Source organism: Macrosteles quadrilineatus, unplaced genomic scaffold (genome assembly GCF_028750875.1).
Source record: "Macrosteles quadrilineatus isolate MER2022 unplaced genomic scaffold, UCM_ALF_1.0 Scaffold_7__1_contigs__length_78375512, whole genome shotgun sequence".
Classification (NCBI taxonomy): domain Eukaryota; kingdom Metazoa; phylum Arthropoda; class Insecta; order Hemiptera; family Cicadellidae; genus Macrosteles; species Macrosteles quadrilineatus.
Window position 1 is genome coordinate 19013417 of NW_026542600.1, and position 14905 is coordinate 19028321.

General features: G+C 34.6%; 1 protein-coding gene across 1 annotated transcript; it reads left to right on the plus strand.

Annotated features, from left to right (window-relative positions):
* Nucleotides 1-867: 867 nt before the first annotated feature.
* Nucleotides 868-14525, plus strand: LOC128998686 (F-actin-capping protein subunit alpha-like). Its single transcript, XM_054424925.1, has 7 exons — nt 868-991; nt 7338-7401; nt 7963-8014; nt 9708-9879; nt 10512-10690; nt 11295-11445; nt 12788-14525. The coding sequence occupies exons 1-7, from the start codon at nt 950-952 to the stop codon at nt 12989-12991; spliced, it is 864 nt and encodes a 287-aa protein (XP_054280900.1). The 5' UTR covers nt 868-949; the 3' UTR covers nt 12992-14525.
* Nucleotides 14526-14905: the final 380 nt, after the last annotated feature.

The following is a 14905-nucleotide window of genomic DNA, read 5'->3' on the forward strand; positions in this document are numbered from 1 at the left end:
GTCAGGAGCGCATGCTTCTCTGTTTTGTTAGTTTTTGTGATTTGGCTAATTGTCAATGACCGAAAGTCTCAAAAAAAATTTGAATCCTGATGAGTCTAAATTATACTTAAAATTTTGACAGCTCAATATTTAGCTATGCAGCGCTATCGTTGATTATACCATGGACTAACCAACAAAGTAGACTTCTCATCCCATTGTAAATTTAGAAGATTTTTTTTGTGTCTAGTTCATGTCCGGTAACGCACTTATCGCTAGGGTCGACGACATTTTGATCTATTATTTTAGGGTTAATTTTATGATTTGTACTTTACTGTTTGTTTATATAACAAGATGACGAGTCATTATTTATGATTGGATCACTTTGTTTGGTGAAACGAGGTTTTAAATAACTTAAATAACAAGAAACAAATTGTAAACAAAACATGACCTCTAAAGTGCACTAGACAAAACTAACAATACAATTGGCTTCAGCTATTCCAAATGATGGGGAATCTACTAACTACTATTACTAAGGGACTACGTTTGATCTATGATTATACATCTCCAAATAAAGGCAAGTATCGACCTGAGATGTTTAATCAACGGTAACATTAACACTAATTTAATGAGATAAATTCGTGTAAGCTTCGTATATTTATCCTATGATGTTGGATTGTACTAGTAAATAGATTAAAATTATTTTTAGACCAAGATCCTAGAAGTTAAATAATTTTCTATAAATATGCAATTAAAATGATACATACTTTTATGTCTATGTAAGGTAATCCTAATGATCATTGCTTATACCTTATATTGTACTCTATGTAGATCCCACGTACTCGTTCATTGGTCATTTTCTGGCCTGGCCTGGATAAATGTCTTCTTAATAATAATTGGTTGAATTCCTAGCCCTAGTGCAAGTGCATAGCCTCAGCCTGTTTTAGGTTTTAGTGTTTGTTTTTAGGTAAAAATGGCTGCAGATGGAGATGAATTAATAACAGATCAAGAAAAGGTAAATATTTGTGAATACTCTTTTAACCTTTACTAAAACTACTGTTCATTCGTTTTGTTAAAATGGTTGGTTGTACTTTTGTTTCCTCGCTTTTCAGAGTGAGTCATTTCTGTTTATGTGTCATCGCCCAAACAAGTTCATGTTCTCCGCAAATTATGTATTTCAGTCTTTACCTACTATAATATTAATTAAAATTGATTGCCGTTGCTATTTTTTCAGTTTATTTATCATTAGCATCCTAGTTTATGTTCTAAAGGTCCTTGTTTGTCATGCACCAGATCGGGATAACCTCTCTTTTTGAATTACCCTCAACACAACTTTTTTGGCCTATGTTAATTTTAGAATTTTCTTATTAGGTATAAAACAGTCTAAAAACATACTTTTTTATCAAAATTTCGAGGTAAAGCTACCGAAGCCATATCTGTTTATTACCCTAAAATTGGCATCTGATAGGCCTAGCCTATTTTGGATCAATCTGACCAATTCTTATTAGCTTGTCGCTAGCCTGTGTGCCTAAAACCAGTCACAGGTTTAAGTTTTTACACATAACAAACATATATATTACATAATTTTCCTACTTGCTTAACTTATCTCTAAAGTAACTTATTAAGCAATGGAATTAATCTGTGATTTACAAACTTGGCAAGTTGCCTGTTTTTGCACGTAGGCCCACAAGGCGCATTTACACCAAAGTTGACAACTAAACACAACCTAAAGTTTACAACTAACTTAACTTAAACGTTTCTCTTAACAAATCTGAGCAACTAAGTAGAGCTTGTGCGTTTCTTGGTGAAGCCTGGGAGGTAGGTGGTTAGAGTGGCTCAGAACCGGTTTTGTAGGGGCTTCAACCCTACCCCCAGGCTTCACCAGGAAACGCACGAGCTCTAGCAGAAGGTGTTTGTAGAGCATGGCTGGCCGTGGCATGCTACTGTCTGTTGTCACGGCCGAGGTACTTGGTGGGTGAACAGTCTTCCACTAGTTTTCTACAAGTTGTTTGCGCTAAGCGTATCTTCAACTTTTAGCCGTCAACTTTATTTATTTTTTTTTTATTTAACAGAGGGCCTGGCATACAAGTTACCATGGGATTGCATCGCAGCTGGAGCAGCTTATTTTGCACCCTCTTTCACAGGTTCTCATTCTCCGTCAAATCGCAGGTCCTTGGTGAACCATGAGATCCTTTTGACTATGGTAACTAGTTCTTTCCTTTGATCTCCAATTGATAGGCCAAGGGATATCATACGCAGACCTTGTAGGGTTGGGCACATAAATATCATGTGGCTGTCTCCTCCTCACCATTTCCTATATAAGAGGCTTTCAACTTGAATTCCCATCTTGTGTAGTGGTAGATGTCCGCAGAATACCCAATGGCCGCTGATGAAGCCAACCACCTTCCGCAGGGTCTTCCTATTCAGCCCAAGGGCATATGCCGCTATCGCACCGGTAGGTGACTGCAGCATTCTCTTTGACTGTATGTTGTCTTCTGTTGTTTCCCAGCTCCTTCAATGTTCTATGCCCATCCACTGGCCAACAGCTCTCAGTGCTGTGTTGTAAGCTAAACCACACGTTGGCTCTGGACCCATGAGCATGATGAAAGTTGGCTTTCTGCTCCTTTGTTTGCCCACTTGTCAGCTCCCTCATCACCAGCAATACCTTTGTGTCCTGGAACCCAACTAAGGATACCGTAACCTTGTTGTTCTCTCCCAGGGCTTTCATGGCCTGATGAAAGTCCTCGGGCCAAGAAAGCCAAAAGTTGATCGTTACCGACACTCTGTGGGAAATCAAAATTGATTTAGTGGATTTCATTCCACTATTTTATTGGGGAATAGAAAAAGTTACAGTATTTTGTAGAAAAAGCAACTAAGTTAATTGCCGCATCTAGTGGAAAACATAGTTGCAGACCTTGGTGTATAAACGTCTTAATGTGTGTAGTTATTGAACATAGTGCCAAGCCTATGATGAATAAAAATTCTTGAGTAAGCCTATCTTGAATTTATTGCCATAGCCTAATCTTTATATTTATCACAGCCTATATAGATGGGATGTTATGTTAAAGCATATGGGCATGGCGGCTAACTTTTCTACAGGCTAATTAACTTCTAAGTTAAATATTTTGTAGGTTCTAACTTTCAGTCACATGAAATGGCAAGGAACCAACTTCATTTTAGGCCTAGGCCTAAGTAAATAACCTGTACAGTACTTACTGAAACCATTTACATTTTTTAAGAATTCAATATTTCAAAAGAATAATGGCATAGGCACTAACTTATGTGTTAAATACATTTGCAGCCTGTGATTAGACAGTACCGGTATTTATTTATGATGTCCACGTGATATAAAAACTCTTTAAAACTATATTATATTCTTGAGTGTGGCAGATTGCGTGGAAATATAATAATAATATCTATGGTTCTTACCGTCAACGCAATCAGGAGTAATATTCCACTACGGCCGTTTCGGAGATGACTCCATCGTCAGGTGCGTAGTGGTACACTAAACTATACTCTTGTCACATTTAACACGAGTTTACTTCATTTGCATTGCGTCAGGGGTTGAATAAATAATACATATACAGGACGGACACACGAAAACACGAATACACAAACACTTTAAAACTACCTATATGAAACCCTTTATACTATATGATATTATATGTCGTCTGGAAGTTAAACTTTAACGTTCTGAACGATTTTACTGTGGAAAGACTTAATTTAATTAATAATAAACTGAAACAAATAAGCATACCTTACAACTGACGTTGGAATACAGTAGGAATTGGGGTTTTGGGGGGTAAATTACGAGATAGGTAATTGGCAGGAGAAAAGGCTAACTTAATGGGGTGAAGGGTAATTTGTGAGAATATGGAATAGGCTAATTTGTTTAAATGGGATGGTGTCGATGGTGATAATCACTTTCTCGAAAATTGAAGTTTTCTCTGAAATGGAAAAATTGAGTTAATACCAACTGAACTTCTTATCGGTTAGAAAGGAAAGTGTACAGTAATTAGATTATTGAGAGCGGGATGGATTGGGGTCTTTATGGAAGTGAGGGATATTTTACAAAACAAAACAAATTCCTCAGGACATGTGACTCTAAAGTCACGTTTCTAAAATAGAGCATTGTTATTGGTCTCTGCAATTTCATTGTCTACTTCTTGTTGCTGGGCCACTTCTAGTCAGTTTTCAGTTTGGGACTAGAAATGGTGGACATAGTACAATGGCGGACATAGTACATCATGATTGTAATATTGATTGTCTTGAAATTAGTACTTTTTGGTCAAAGTTAGTTGGTTTGCATTTTCAGGTCCTTTTTTTATCATTTTATTACTTTTGTCTTAGAGTTTGAAATTGTTCATAAAGTATTGGAGGAAGTTTGGTCAGGTAAGGTTATTTTTAACCTAATTAATTTTTTTTGCCTCTTTTATTCTTTTACAGATTAACCTATTTCCCTCTTATAATTCAATATAAGTTAATATATTTTTTATACAATTTCATACTTCAATAATCATAATTTAGGTGACGAGTGTGCTGTAAATTGTTACCGATAAGGCTACCATAAGCCGGTTTTCAAATTATTGTATTATATTTCAATTAGTAGGACTAGGCCTTAAGGAATCATGTAACTTAACTTATAAAAAGGAAAAACGTTGTTTTATTGGAATTGTACAGGCCTGTTCAAGAATACTAGGCTAACATTTTATATTGAAAAAAAATAAATAACAGCCTAATTTATGTTAGATTAAAGTAAACAAAATGTGACGATAGTGTTTGGCCTAGAATGGAATCAAAACAATTGAATAATACTCAAGATTTAGATGTATTAAAAAGTAAAACTCAAAGGATTACTTAGTTTGCCTATATATAGCTCTATATTTTTTCTCAACGTTAGGTTGGTGTATATTTTTGAACTAGGCTATGTTCTCAATATAACTTGTAAAGTCAGAAAATACTAGACTGAAGATGCAATTTAGACTTCTAGCTACCCAAATCACGTTCAAAGTTTAAGTTTCTGGCCCCAGGTCTAGTTTTTTATGACGAAAGCAGTTTTTAAATTAATCGACAGGGTCCTTTAATTAATCTGATTAACTTGGAACCCCAATTAGTCCCATATAATAAGGGAATATGGTAGAAGGTCAGAGAGATATGTAAAGACAGGTTACGTGACAAGAATAGGCTTCTTTTGTTGTTAAATGTACTCTACTAATATTGACCTAGAAACAGCTTTTTCAAAGACATGGTTTTACTGTTTTGTCAGAGGGACGGTGAAGACTCTTAATTGGTGACTTGGCGGGTTTTAGATTGAATTGTGTCATTTTTTAATGGGCTCTCAGCTGGGTGGCTAAAATAATGCAATTAACTGCTTAGGCTAACAACTGTACTATGCCATGATTGATTTTTATATCTAAAGTAAATAAAAATATGCCTAACACTTGAAACATATATTTACACTTAAATACTGTTCACCCACAAGACTATAATGCATATAAAATATAGTAAGTGGATAGATAGCACTGATAAGATAATTTCGGATAAGGTAGTATCGATTTCAATTGGAAACTCCAATCATCATCAGACCCGATAGGTAAATCCCAATCTAGTAACCAGTACCTGCCTATTGGTGGAACCTATTATTAGATTATTTGTATATGTATTTACCGTCTTATGAGTTAACAGTATAAGTGTAAATATATGTTTAGGCCTACTAGATATTTTTTTTTTACTTTCGTAAATTACATGATACGTAAAATGCTGATCCAGAAGTTTTTTAAAAATTTTTATACCACATTCACTTATCACCTGCCCTTAGATATCTGTTTCTAATGTAATGGTAAAGACTATCTAATTAGAGGTAAATTTACCTTGTCAAGTAATCAAAATTGATTTTAGGCGTAAATTTTCCTAGACCTAAATATTTCATTGTCAATACAGCATAGTCACAAAAAGCTTGACATATTTAGTGAACAAATACAACAAAATGAACATACATAAAAACAAAAACATTTCACACAGATAGACTTATTACGTGTCACGTAAAGTTTGGGCGCCGGTAGTAGACTGCAGCATCAGACTCCTTCCTCATTGTTATCCTCGTTATCAGTGAGACAAAGGTCAGGTGACCGGTTACTTGGATTCATTAAAACAGTGAGAATAGAGAGTGACTGGAACTGCAGATTTTCTTGAAAGATATGTCCACTGGTGTTGTTGTTGTGGTACAATTTGTAGATCTTGAATTCCACTAATGTTTTGAATTTACTAGGCCTACCTTTCCTGCATAAATGTAGGACCTCTAGACATCAGTAATTTTAGGCACCTCACATTATAGTCTGGTTTTATCATTTAAGTGTTGGGCAAATGTTTTGTTTAATTGATCTTGGTTGTTATATGTTCTTCATAACAAGTAACAAACCCACGACCTGTTTGTCCCACATACTGGCTCGGACAGTCCTGAGATTAGATTTTGTAAACATCTGTTTTTTCAAGTTGATCTCTGGACCGTTTGGTTTGTTACAAAGTTGTCCGGATATAATTTGTAGTTTTGAATACTAATTCAATTACCTGTATACTAAGCTCTTGGACCTATTATGGTGTTTTGCTATGGGTTTGTATACAAGCTTGCTATTGTAGGCGTTTGATATCACTATGCTTGATGATATTGTATAATTTGTGTGACTTAAAGGGATCTTAAAAGGCCTATTTACAGATTTGAAAGCTGCAATGTTTTGTGAGTAAGGATGATTGAGATTGTATGAATAGTTTGTACTGAAAAAGTAGATTTCCTGTATATTTCATGATTGAATCTATTGCTCATTTTAGTTAACATTAAATGTAAAAAATATTCCGTTGTCTTCTTTAGTTTCTAATGTGAACTTTTGTCTTGTGCTTTTTTCTTGAGATGGATTAGTTAAAGATCTAACTCATTTTTACTGCCATGGGCTCCTCGCTCTCCGGCATTTTTCGACATACGCTACATTTCAACATTGAAAATGAATAATTTTATCAAACAAGAATAGGTAAATATAATGCAAAATTACCTTGCAATAGGTATGTTGATGATACCAGTGTCTTGTTTAAAGACAGTAAAAGACTTTTTAAATCTTCAAATAAATTAAATCATTTGATTCTTCTTTCTTTATACTGTTGAAACTCTTCAATGTACGGTTTCAATAATGCTTAAATGATTGTAGCCCTTGATCATAAGCTATTAGAGTTGTGAGTTTACAGGTTGTAATTTAAATCATGAAAATTGTTTAAAACCATACAGTTTTCCCAATGGGCTAAATTGTGTTTCAGTGTTTTTAAAGGTACCTTTTTGCTTTAAAAATGTTTGTAATTCTATTTATCTATTGCAGGTTCGCATAGTCTCAGATTTTATACTCCATTCACCACCTGGAGAATTCAATGAAGTTTTTAATGGTAGGTCTTAAAATGTATTGTAATTTCTATGGAGTCAGTTAATGGTTGTTTCTTATTACTGTATAAGCAAAGTGACAACTCGAAGAGTAATTTATATGGGATGGTAAAAATACATCTTACACTTTTAAAAACTTACCTAAACAATTCCCAAGTATAATTTACTAAACTAATTTTTTTTAGTGATGTAGAACCATAGTTGTGATGTTGTGGGTTTCTATCTTGGTCTGCCACTACAAATTCATGAACACAGTTCATTCTTACTATACTGGTTTTCCCTAGGTTTTGATTTGTATGTTTGATGCATGGCACGGATATGTTCGGAGCCGAGGTAAAATAAATCAGGCTGTCATCCCTTCTTTCATACATTAATACTTAAAGTAAAGATATTTGGTTTGATTTTTCTATTAGTCTTTAGAACGTCAGCACAGGAGGTAACTAATTTACATTTACACTTAAATACCTATGAAAACCTCACCTTAAACCTATGGAATGTTTGCTAAAATAGTCTTATTGATAGATTAACCCTAGAGTAAATTGTAACCTGTGATTATTATTTTCTAGATGTAAGAGCTCTTCTCAACAATGATGTCCTATTAAAAGAAGGAGCTTCAGGGTAAGTCAATGAATGAAATGCTTGTGTACAAAATATAGACATGTGTTGGGTTTCATAAATTGTGCAATTTTTTATAGAATCTTTAAACAGTACATTTTTAATATATCGTGACAATATTTCATATAACGTTATTGCATCATGTTGGATAAGGCCAAAAGCAACCACTTCCCTTGCAGAGCCTATTTCATGTTCATTTTAAATCATCAGTTTGATGAAACAGGATAAATGTCTATAGTATTGTTGATTATGAAACGTTAGGGTACTTTGATTTTGTTTAGAGTAGTTTTAATTTAATCATCTCTACTCTCACCACTAGTTTTTCACACACACACACACACTTATCATATTATGCCCCTTAACACGTTCAGTGCGAGCTACATCTATTGATACGGTGCGTCACGAGCGCTCCTGTTGGCCTACATCTATAGATGTAGTTGCGCCACTCCCACTACATTAGTTCAGTATGAGCTCAGCCATTGTTGGGGAACGTTATAATCGTTGCCAGCCTGTAGCTTAGAATGTGAAGTTTATTTTGGCATAGGTTGGTACTAAAATTCCCCTTAAAATCCTGTCTAGCAATGCTTTTGTCCCGGTTTTGGGGATTTTCTGTCATTGAGCCACATTACAAAGACACTGACTACAGAGGCAGTGCTGCTACCTTTGGGTGATTCAGCGAACTACATCCACTCTCGGGGTAACGCAGCACAATCACTGCTGCTCTTTTGTTATTCGTCAGACAGAAATATTTGAATGCCAATTGCATTCGCTGATTCGGTGACGCGCCGGGGCTTCGCCCGGGCCTGGTCGCCATTGGCAAGCGCCTGTTTGAATGTATGCCGCACTGAACTTGTTAAAAAATGTTCCTAAACAATCATTAGTATGGCCTAGCCTTGCCTACATAGGTTTTATGTCGGATAAAACCGGAATCTACTGTAAGTAATTTATTCCTGTGCTTAAAAACTGTTGAACCTATTCAAGTCAGACAGAACAACTTATTGGCCACTAAAACTAATTTAATTTCTGTAAAATCACCCAAATTGAGCATCTAAATGAATGTTGAACAATGGCATCACATTTTTCTTCTAATCATAATCATGCATAAACCACCTTAATAGTCACAGAGTTTCGATGAAAATTGAACGTTTTCCAGTATTAAATTGTCAGTTAGTTGTAGCCTATCCCATAATTTTTTTTTACTTAAATGGTTTGAATTGTTGTGCCTAGCAGTCACCTTGTTCATGTAATCAGTACAAAGAACTCTGCCCCCCTATGGTGTTTTGTGGGTTTTTTTCTAATTTCTAATTACAGATAAAATTTGTCCATTTAATGTCAGTATAGGTATCAGCTTAATGTGTGCTAACTGTTATCCAAATTATTGAAACATGCTATGCTGCATGTCCACCATTCATCCGGCATTATCAAAATATGCATTTATTTAGTGAAGGATTTCTTGGGTTAGCTGAACTCGACAACCCAAATAAAGTAGCGCTCCCTTGAATTAGAGAGTTAGATTTGGCTCTACAGTAGAATGTCAATAAGAAAGGAGTGCTTAAGCGCTTTTCCTGTTCAATGTGGACAGTACGGTGTGAAGCAGCAAAGTTTGCTATAGTTGAGTTGAGAGTGTGCTATTTAATTTTTGACACCATAATTTTACTCAGCCATAATAAAGCAAAATCTTCATCTTATTCTACAGGGCATTTTCTCAGTATAACAAGGACCAACTGACACCTGTAAAAATCGAAAATAGTGTTCATCAAGTCCTGATAACAGAATACAATGACCTTGGAGGCTGTCGGTTCTTCGATGCTCGCTCCAAACGGTCTTTCAAATATGATCATCTGAGAAAGGACGCTGGGGACTATGAGGTTAGTATTGTAATACTGTCATGATATTGGAAATTTAAAAATTGTAATAGAAAAGCAATTATTGTGCTAGAAAATTAAAGATTAGAAACTTATGTTCCTTGTGTGTTATCTTAAGATTTAGTTTTTGGCTGAAGTTCCAGAAAGCTTTCCATTTGAAAGCTGATGGTATGAGTATGAGCAAGATTAAGTGTGAGTGCCCTAGGAATGTTTTTCGAGAGTAAAGTTTATGTTATTTCACTCCAAGATAGGATGCCCTCATGACGGGGGTTTGCGTTACTTTCCCTTCAAAGCTAGAATAACCAATAAATATCTCTGTTGTCAACATTTTAGTAGGCTCTTTTAATTAACAAACCATTGATTGTGAATCGGTGGTGCAGTTGGTAGCACAACAAACTCTGAAAACAAGACAATTTTGTCAAGTGTTAGTGTCTAGTAAAAATTTTCAAACCAGTTTGTTGTATGATTAAAAGATGCTACACTTTGATCTTAGCCAACATGCCGAGAAGGGAAGATCCCCTTCGGGAAGAAATGTAAGATTAAAAGAGACTGTCATTAAAATAAGTGTGTTTTATAAATTTATACTACTACTTCACTATTCGTATTCCAAACACAAATGTTTGTTTTGTTTACAGCCTTGGGAACCCGAGCCTGGCACAGAACCTTGGAGATCTCCGTTGGAGGAAGAGTTAGACGAGTACACTAGCAATCACTACAAAAACGGCACCTCTAGCGTCTTTGCCAAGAGACAAGGTTCAGCCATCGTGTTGACTGCTTGTATAGAAGATCACCAATTCCAGCCCAAAAACTACTGGTATGTTTTACTTTTGCAAATTTGTAAACTATAGGTTGTTTCTTAGGAGCATACTGTATGAAACGTTACAGCAAAGTTAATGGGAGAAGTTGTAGAATGGGAAGCGTAGGTACTAAACTCAACATTTCTATATCTATATTTTTTATTTTTGGAGATAAAGTACGACTTTGTTTAATATGAGGTTTATAAAGCAAAAGTTGTTATGTTGCAACCCTCAGTATACCTGTGCTAATTTTTCTTCTATGAATGGGACAAGTAGTTTATGTTTAGATATTCACAGTCTCAAAGTACAGTCAAATGTATGTGAGAATTGGATTTTCAATATTAAATAAATTTATTGATAAAATATGTATCTGTGGATAAAATAACCTAAAATATCCTGGATGTGTTTAATACAGAAAATTGTATAGCCCCATAATGATTTTTAGTTATTTATGAGTTGTTCTCATTTTGACATAAAAATTATACTCGTTTTGACAACTTACTAGGCTATATATTTTATAACCCAGACATAGCTTGGGGTAAAAGCTCCCCAAGGATATATTTGCATTGGTGGGGTTTATAACTGTTCCATTTCTTGACATATTCCAACTGTTATGTTTAGGAATGGGCGATGGAGGTCCCAATGGATCGTCACAATCAACAATGGTTCCGCAGAGGTCAGAGGCATTTTGAAGGTCCAAGTCCACTACTATGAAGATGGAAATGTCCAACTTGTTAGTTCGAAAGACATAAAAGAAGTCCTTGGAGTTTCTGTGAGTATTTGAGTTAACAATATTTCAAAATTTTAGTTGTGTGTTGAAATAGAAATATTGATTTTGTATACCTACAAACTGATGGTGTTGACTAGAAGTGTGCTAAGATTGATTAATACCAATAATTGCTATTTAGGTCAATGCAAAAAGTAAAAACCATGACATAGCTGAATACTTTACCTTTACTTGTAACATACTTGCGATGAAATAAAATTCAGTCATATGACTGGGGGGTTTAAATCCAGGCAAAGAATAATTTATTTGATAGCTAACTTTAATTCATAAGCCTTACCAGGTGGGTTGCTTCATCTTTGCATTCCAGAAGGAGCACGCTGACTTGGATTAAAAAGCTGGATCCAGTTTGTTTAAGATAAAACCCATACAAACTCTGTGTATATTGTTTTGGTTATACAGGTTTTTAAGAGCGGACTTAAGCATTTAAGGGCTTAAGTCAGGGATATTTCAGAGTTTTTTAAAAGGGGATGATAATTGATGTCATGCGCTAAGTATATAATTTCATTAAAACTAGGGATGTGTCGATTCTTGTTACCGAATCTCGATGCCACGGATACTTGGACATTGGTACAGAATCGAGAATTGATTGTCAATTCCAATACCGATACCCAAGATGTCTGCGAAGATCGCGCGGTTAGAAAATTACCGATATTGCCGCGATCACGTAAGACAATGACGTTTCCGTGACCGTAAGACGATGATAATGTTTACATAACTGTAAGATATGTTCATGATATCTCCGCGATCGCGCAAGGCAACGATGACGTTTTTTCTTGACCACAGGAGCCTATGGTGATGTCTACACGGCTGTGGGAGATGATCGGAATGTTTCCGCGATCGGTAAAGACGATGATAAGGTCTATATGTCCACGGGAGACGATGATGATGTCTGCAGGACCGTGGAAGATTATAAGAATTTTGCCCCGATCATGGAATAATTTGATGACCTCTACATGTTTGATCTCTAAATTAAAATATTAGGCTGGCACACCTCTAGTTATAATAACATTTTATTTTTATTTTGTTGTTGTCAGATCTTCATTTACCTTTGATGTGGTGTTTATTTCAGGTGTTTTGAAGGGTTTAAACTTAAATTTGCAAGTTTAAATTTTCATTGCCGCATTAATTTGTTATTTTCTTGAAAAACATCCCATTACCTCAAAAATACTTTATGGAAGATAAAGACAGGGATTGGTACAGTATAACCAATCCATCCAGAAAATTTTATATAAAACTATAAAAAGTGGTTTCGGTATTGAGAATCAGGATTTGATTTTTCTGGTATATTTATCGAGAATCACATTTATCACATCCCTAATCTTTCCAGAGCGAAGAACAAACCGCTAAGGACCTAGTGAAGCTAATAGAAGAGACGGAAAGCAGTTATCAGAAAGCCATTTCTGACAATTACCAGACAATGAGCGACACGACGTTCAAGGCCCTACGACGTCAGTTGCCCGTCACACGGACCAAGATCGATTGGAACAAAATCGTCAGCTACAGCATCGGCAAGGAGCTCAAGAGTCAGTGACCCCCATATTCGGTAACTTCTTCAGTTAATCTCTTCATCTTATGTTAATCTTGTTACGTTCAATAATCTTTTATCTCGTTTATCATTTGGAGTGCGACGCTCATTTATATTCCGCTTTGTTGGACTGCTTGTTATCGTCTGGCGCTGAGTGTACGTTGTTAGACTTTAAAGTGTCTAGTGTTACTGGCTGGTGGAGGTTGTTGTTGAAATTTATTCTGTTAATCGCCGTGGCTGATGGACTCGCCTTTTCGGTCATTTGGCAATTATTTATTTAATATACGATTCTAAAGGATAGAACCGCTGTGTTCACTGGCATCGTTCAACCGTGTCACCGTGTGAACTCGGATCACTCTTCTTGCCTATCTAGTTTTCTCTCATCTTTTTTAATTGTTTCAGAATCTAAGATTTTTGAATTTTAACTAATCGAGTGAACTTTGAAGATGTAATTAACTTTTATTTTTAATTTATTATTAATTCGAGGTATGCAGTCTTACTGATTTTAAGAGAGGTTCTTGATCGATTGTTTCTGTATTTTATATATTTAATTTTTTTATCCAGAGTTTATTGATGGAAATAATTGTTTGTGAAGCTGAATTCTCGTTTTGGTCTTTGCTGCTCAAGCAACTACTGTGCATTTAATTACCGTAAATGTACGTATATAATAACAATCATCAGTTTGTAATTGTAGTTTAGGTACCAATGTTGATTTAGAACAGTACAAGTAGACTTCTGATCCTTTTGTAAAATCTGAAGCTTTGTTTTATGTTTCATGGTTGGGATGTTGAGGGCTAGTATCGACAAAATGTGTTTTCTCTTATTTGAGGATTTGTGCTTTACTGTTTGATTATAAAACCAGCAAAGGATCTTTTGTTTATAATTAGATTGTTTCATTTGGTCAAACTAGTGTTGAAATAAGTGAAATAACAAGAATCAAACAGTAAACAAAAACACATCCTGTACAGGAACCTGACGGAACATAATAATTGTATTCAGCTGACCCATAAAAATAATGAATTTGTAAAGGAATATGTTTAATCCATGGTACCAATTACGAAGTGTAACATGTACTTACATTATATTACTTGAGCAGCAATTCCCAAAGACTGAATCAATTTAATTAATCCTGGTGATTACAACGGATTATATTATTTGCTTTCAATTGCATTATTTATATTATACATTTATATGTTAGTTTTAATAGTATATTTATTAATCAGCTTTTTACTGTCTCAGATCATATAAATATTTATTTTAATCATCCATGATTTAAAATCATCAGAGTGATGTAATATACATGTATTTTAAGTTATAGTTTCTAAAACTTGATTTTAACATTGTCGTTCAGCATGCGGAACCATGTTCCTACAGTTAAAGTCATACTTGCATTTATGTACTGTTGATGATTTTGGGTGTCATAGCGTAACAATAAATGACATATATTATTTTAAATACTGCTCTGTTAGTAACTCAATTTATGATTTATTGAAATAGTATATTGAATACAATCAATTATTAAAGAAATTTTGTTTAAATACACCAATAGTTGTTATTTTACCTGTGTGAAGATCCTAGTATAGTATTTGGAAGAAGGTACTAAAGATCGGTAGAAATTTGTAGTTCACAGAAAATTATAATACTACCTTTATCCCTCTAACATGAAAATCTTTCGTAATTATATTGTTTTTTTTTTTTATTGGTACATAACATGAATTCCTAACACATTGAAGAATCAACATTTTAAATTTATGTTAAGTAAAAATAAAAATTTTGTGGCAGATGTTTCAATACAAAACAAGATCACAAATATAACATTCAACTACATTCATCTTTACTATTCATTATTACTAAATCAAATACTCAAAATCTTTAGTTTAATGTTTCTCCCCTTAAAAACTTAAATTTCAACAAAAGTAT

Coding starts and splice junctions, on each gene's coding strand:
- LOC128998686 (XM_054424925.1), top strand. CDS start 950: ATGGCTGCAGATGGAGATGAATTAATAACAGATCAAGAAAAG. Junction 992..7,337: donor TAATAACAGATCAAGAAAAG/GTAAATATTTGT, acceptor TATCTATTGCAG/GTTCGCATAGTCTCAGATTT. Junction 7,402..7,962: donor ATTCAATGAAGTTTTTAATG/GTAGGTCTTAAA, acceptor ATTATTTTCTAG/ATGTAAGAGCTCTTCTCAAC.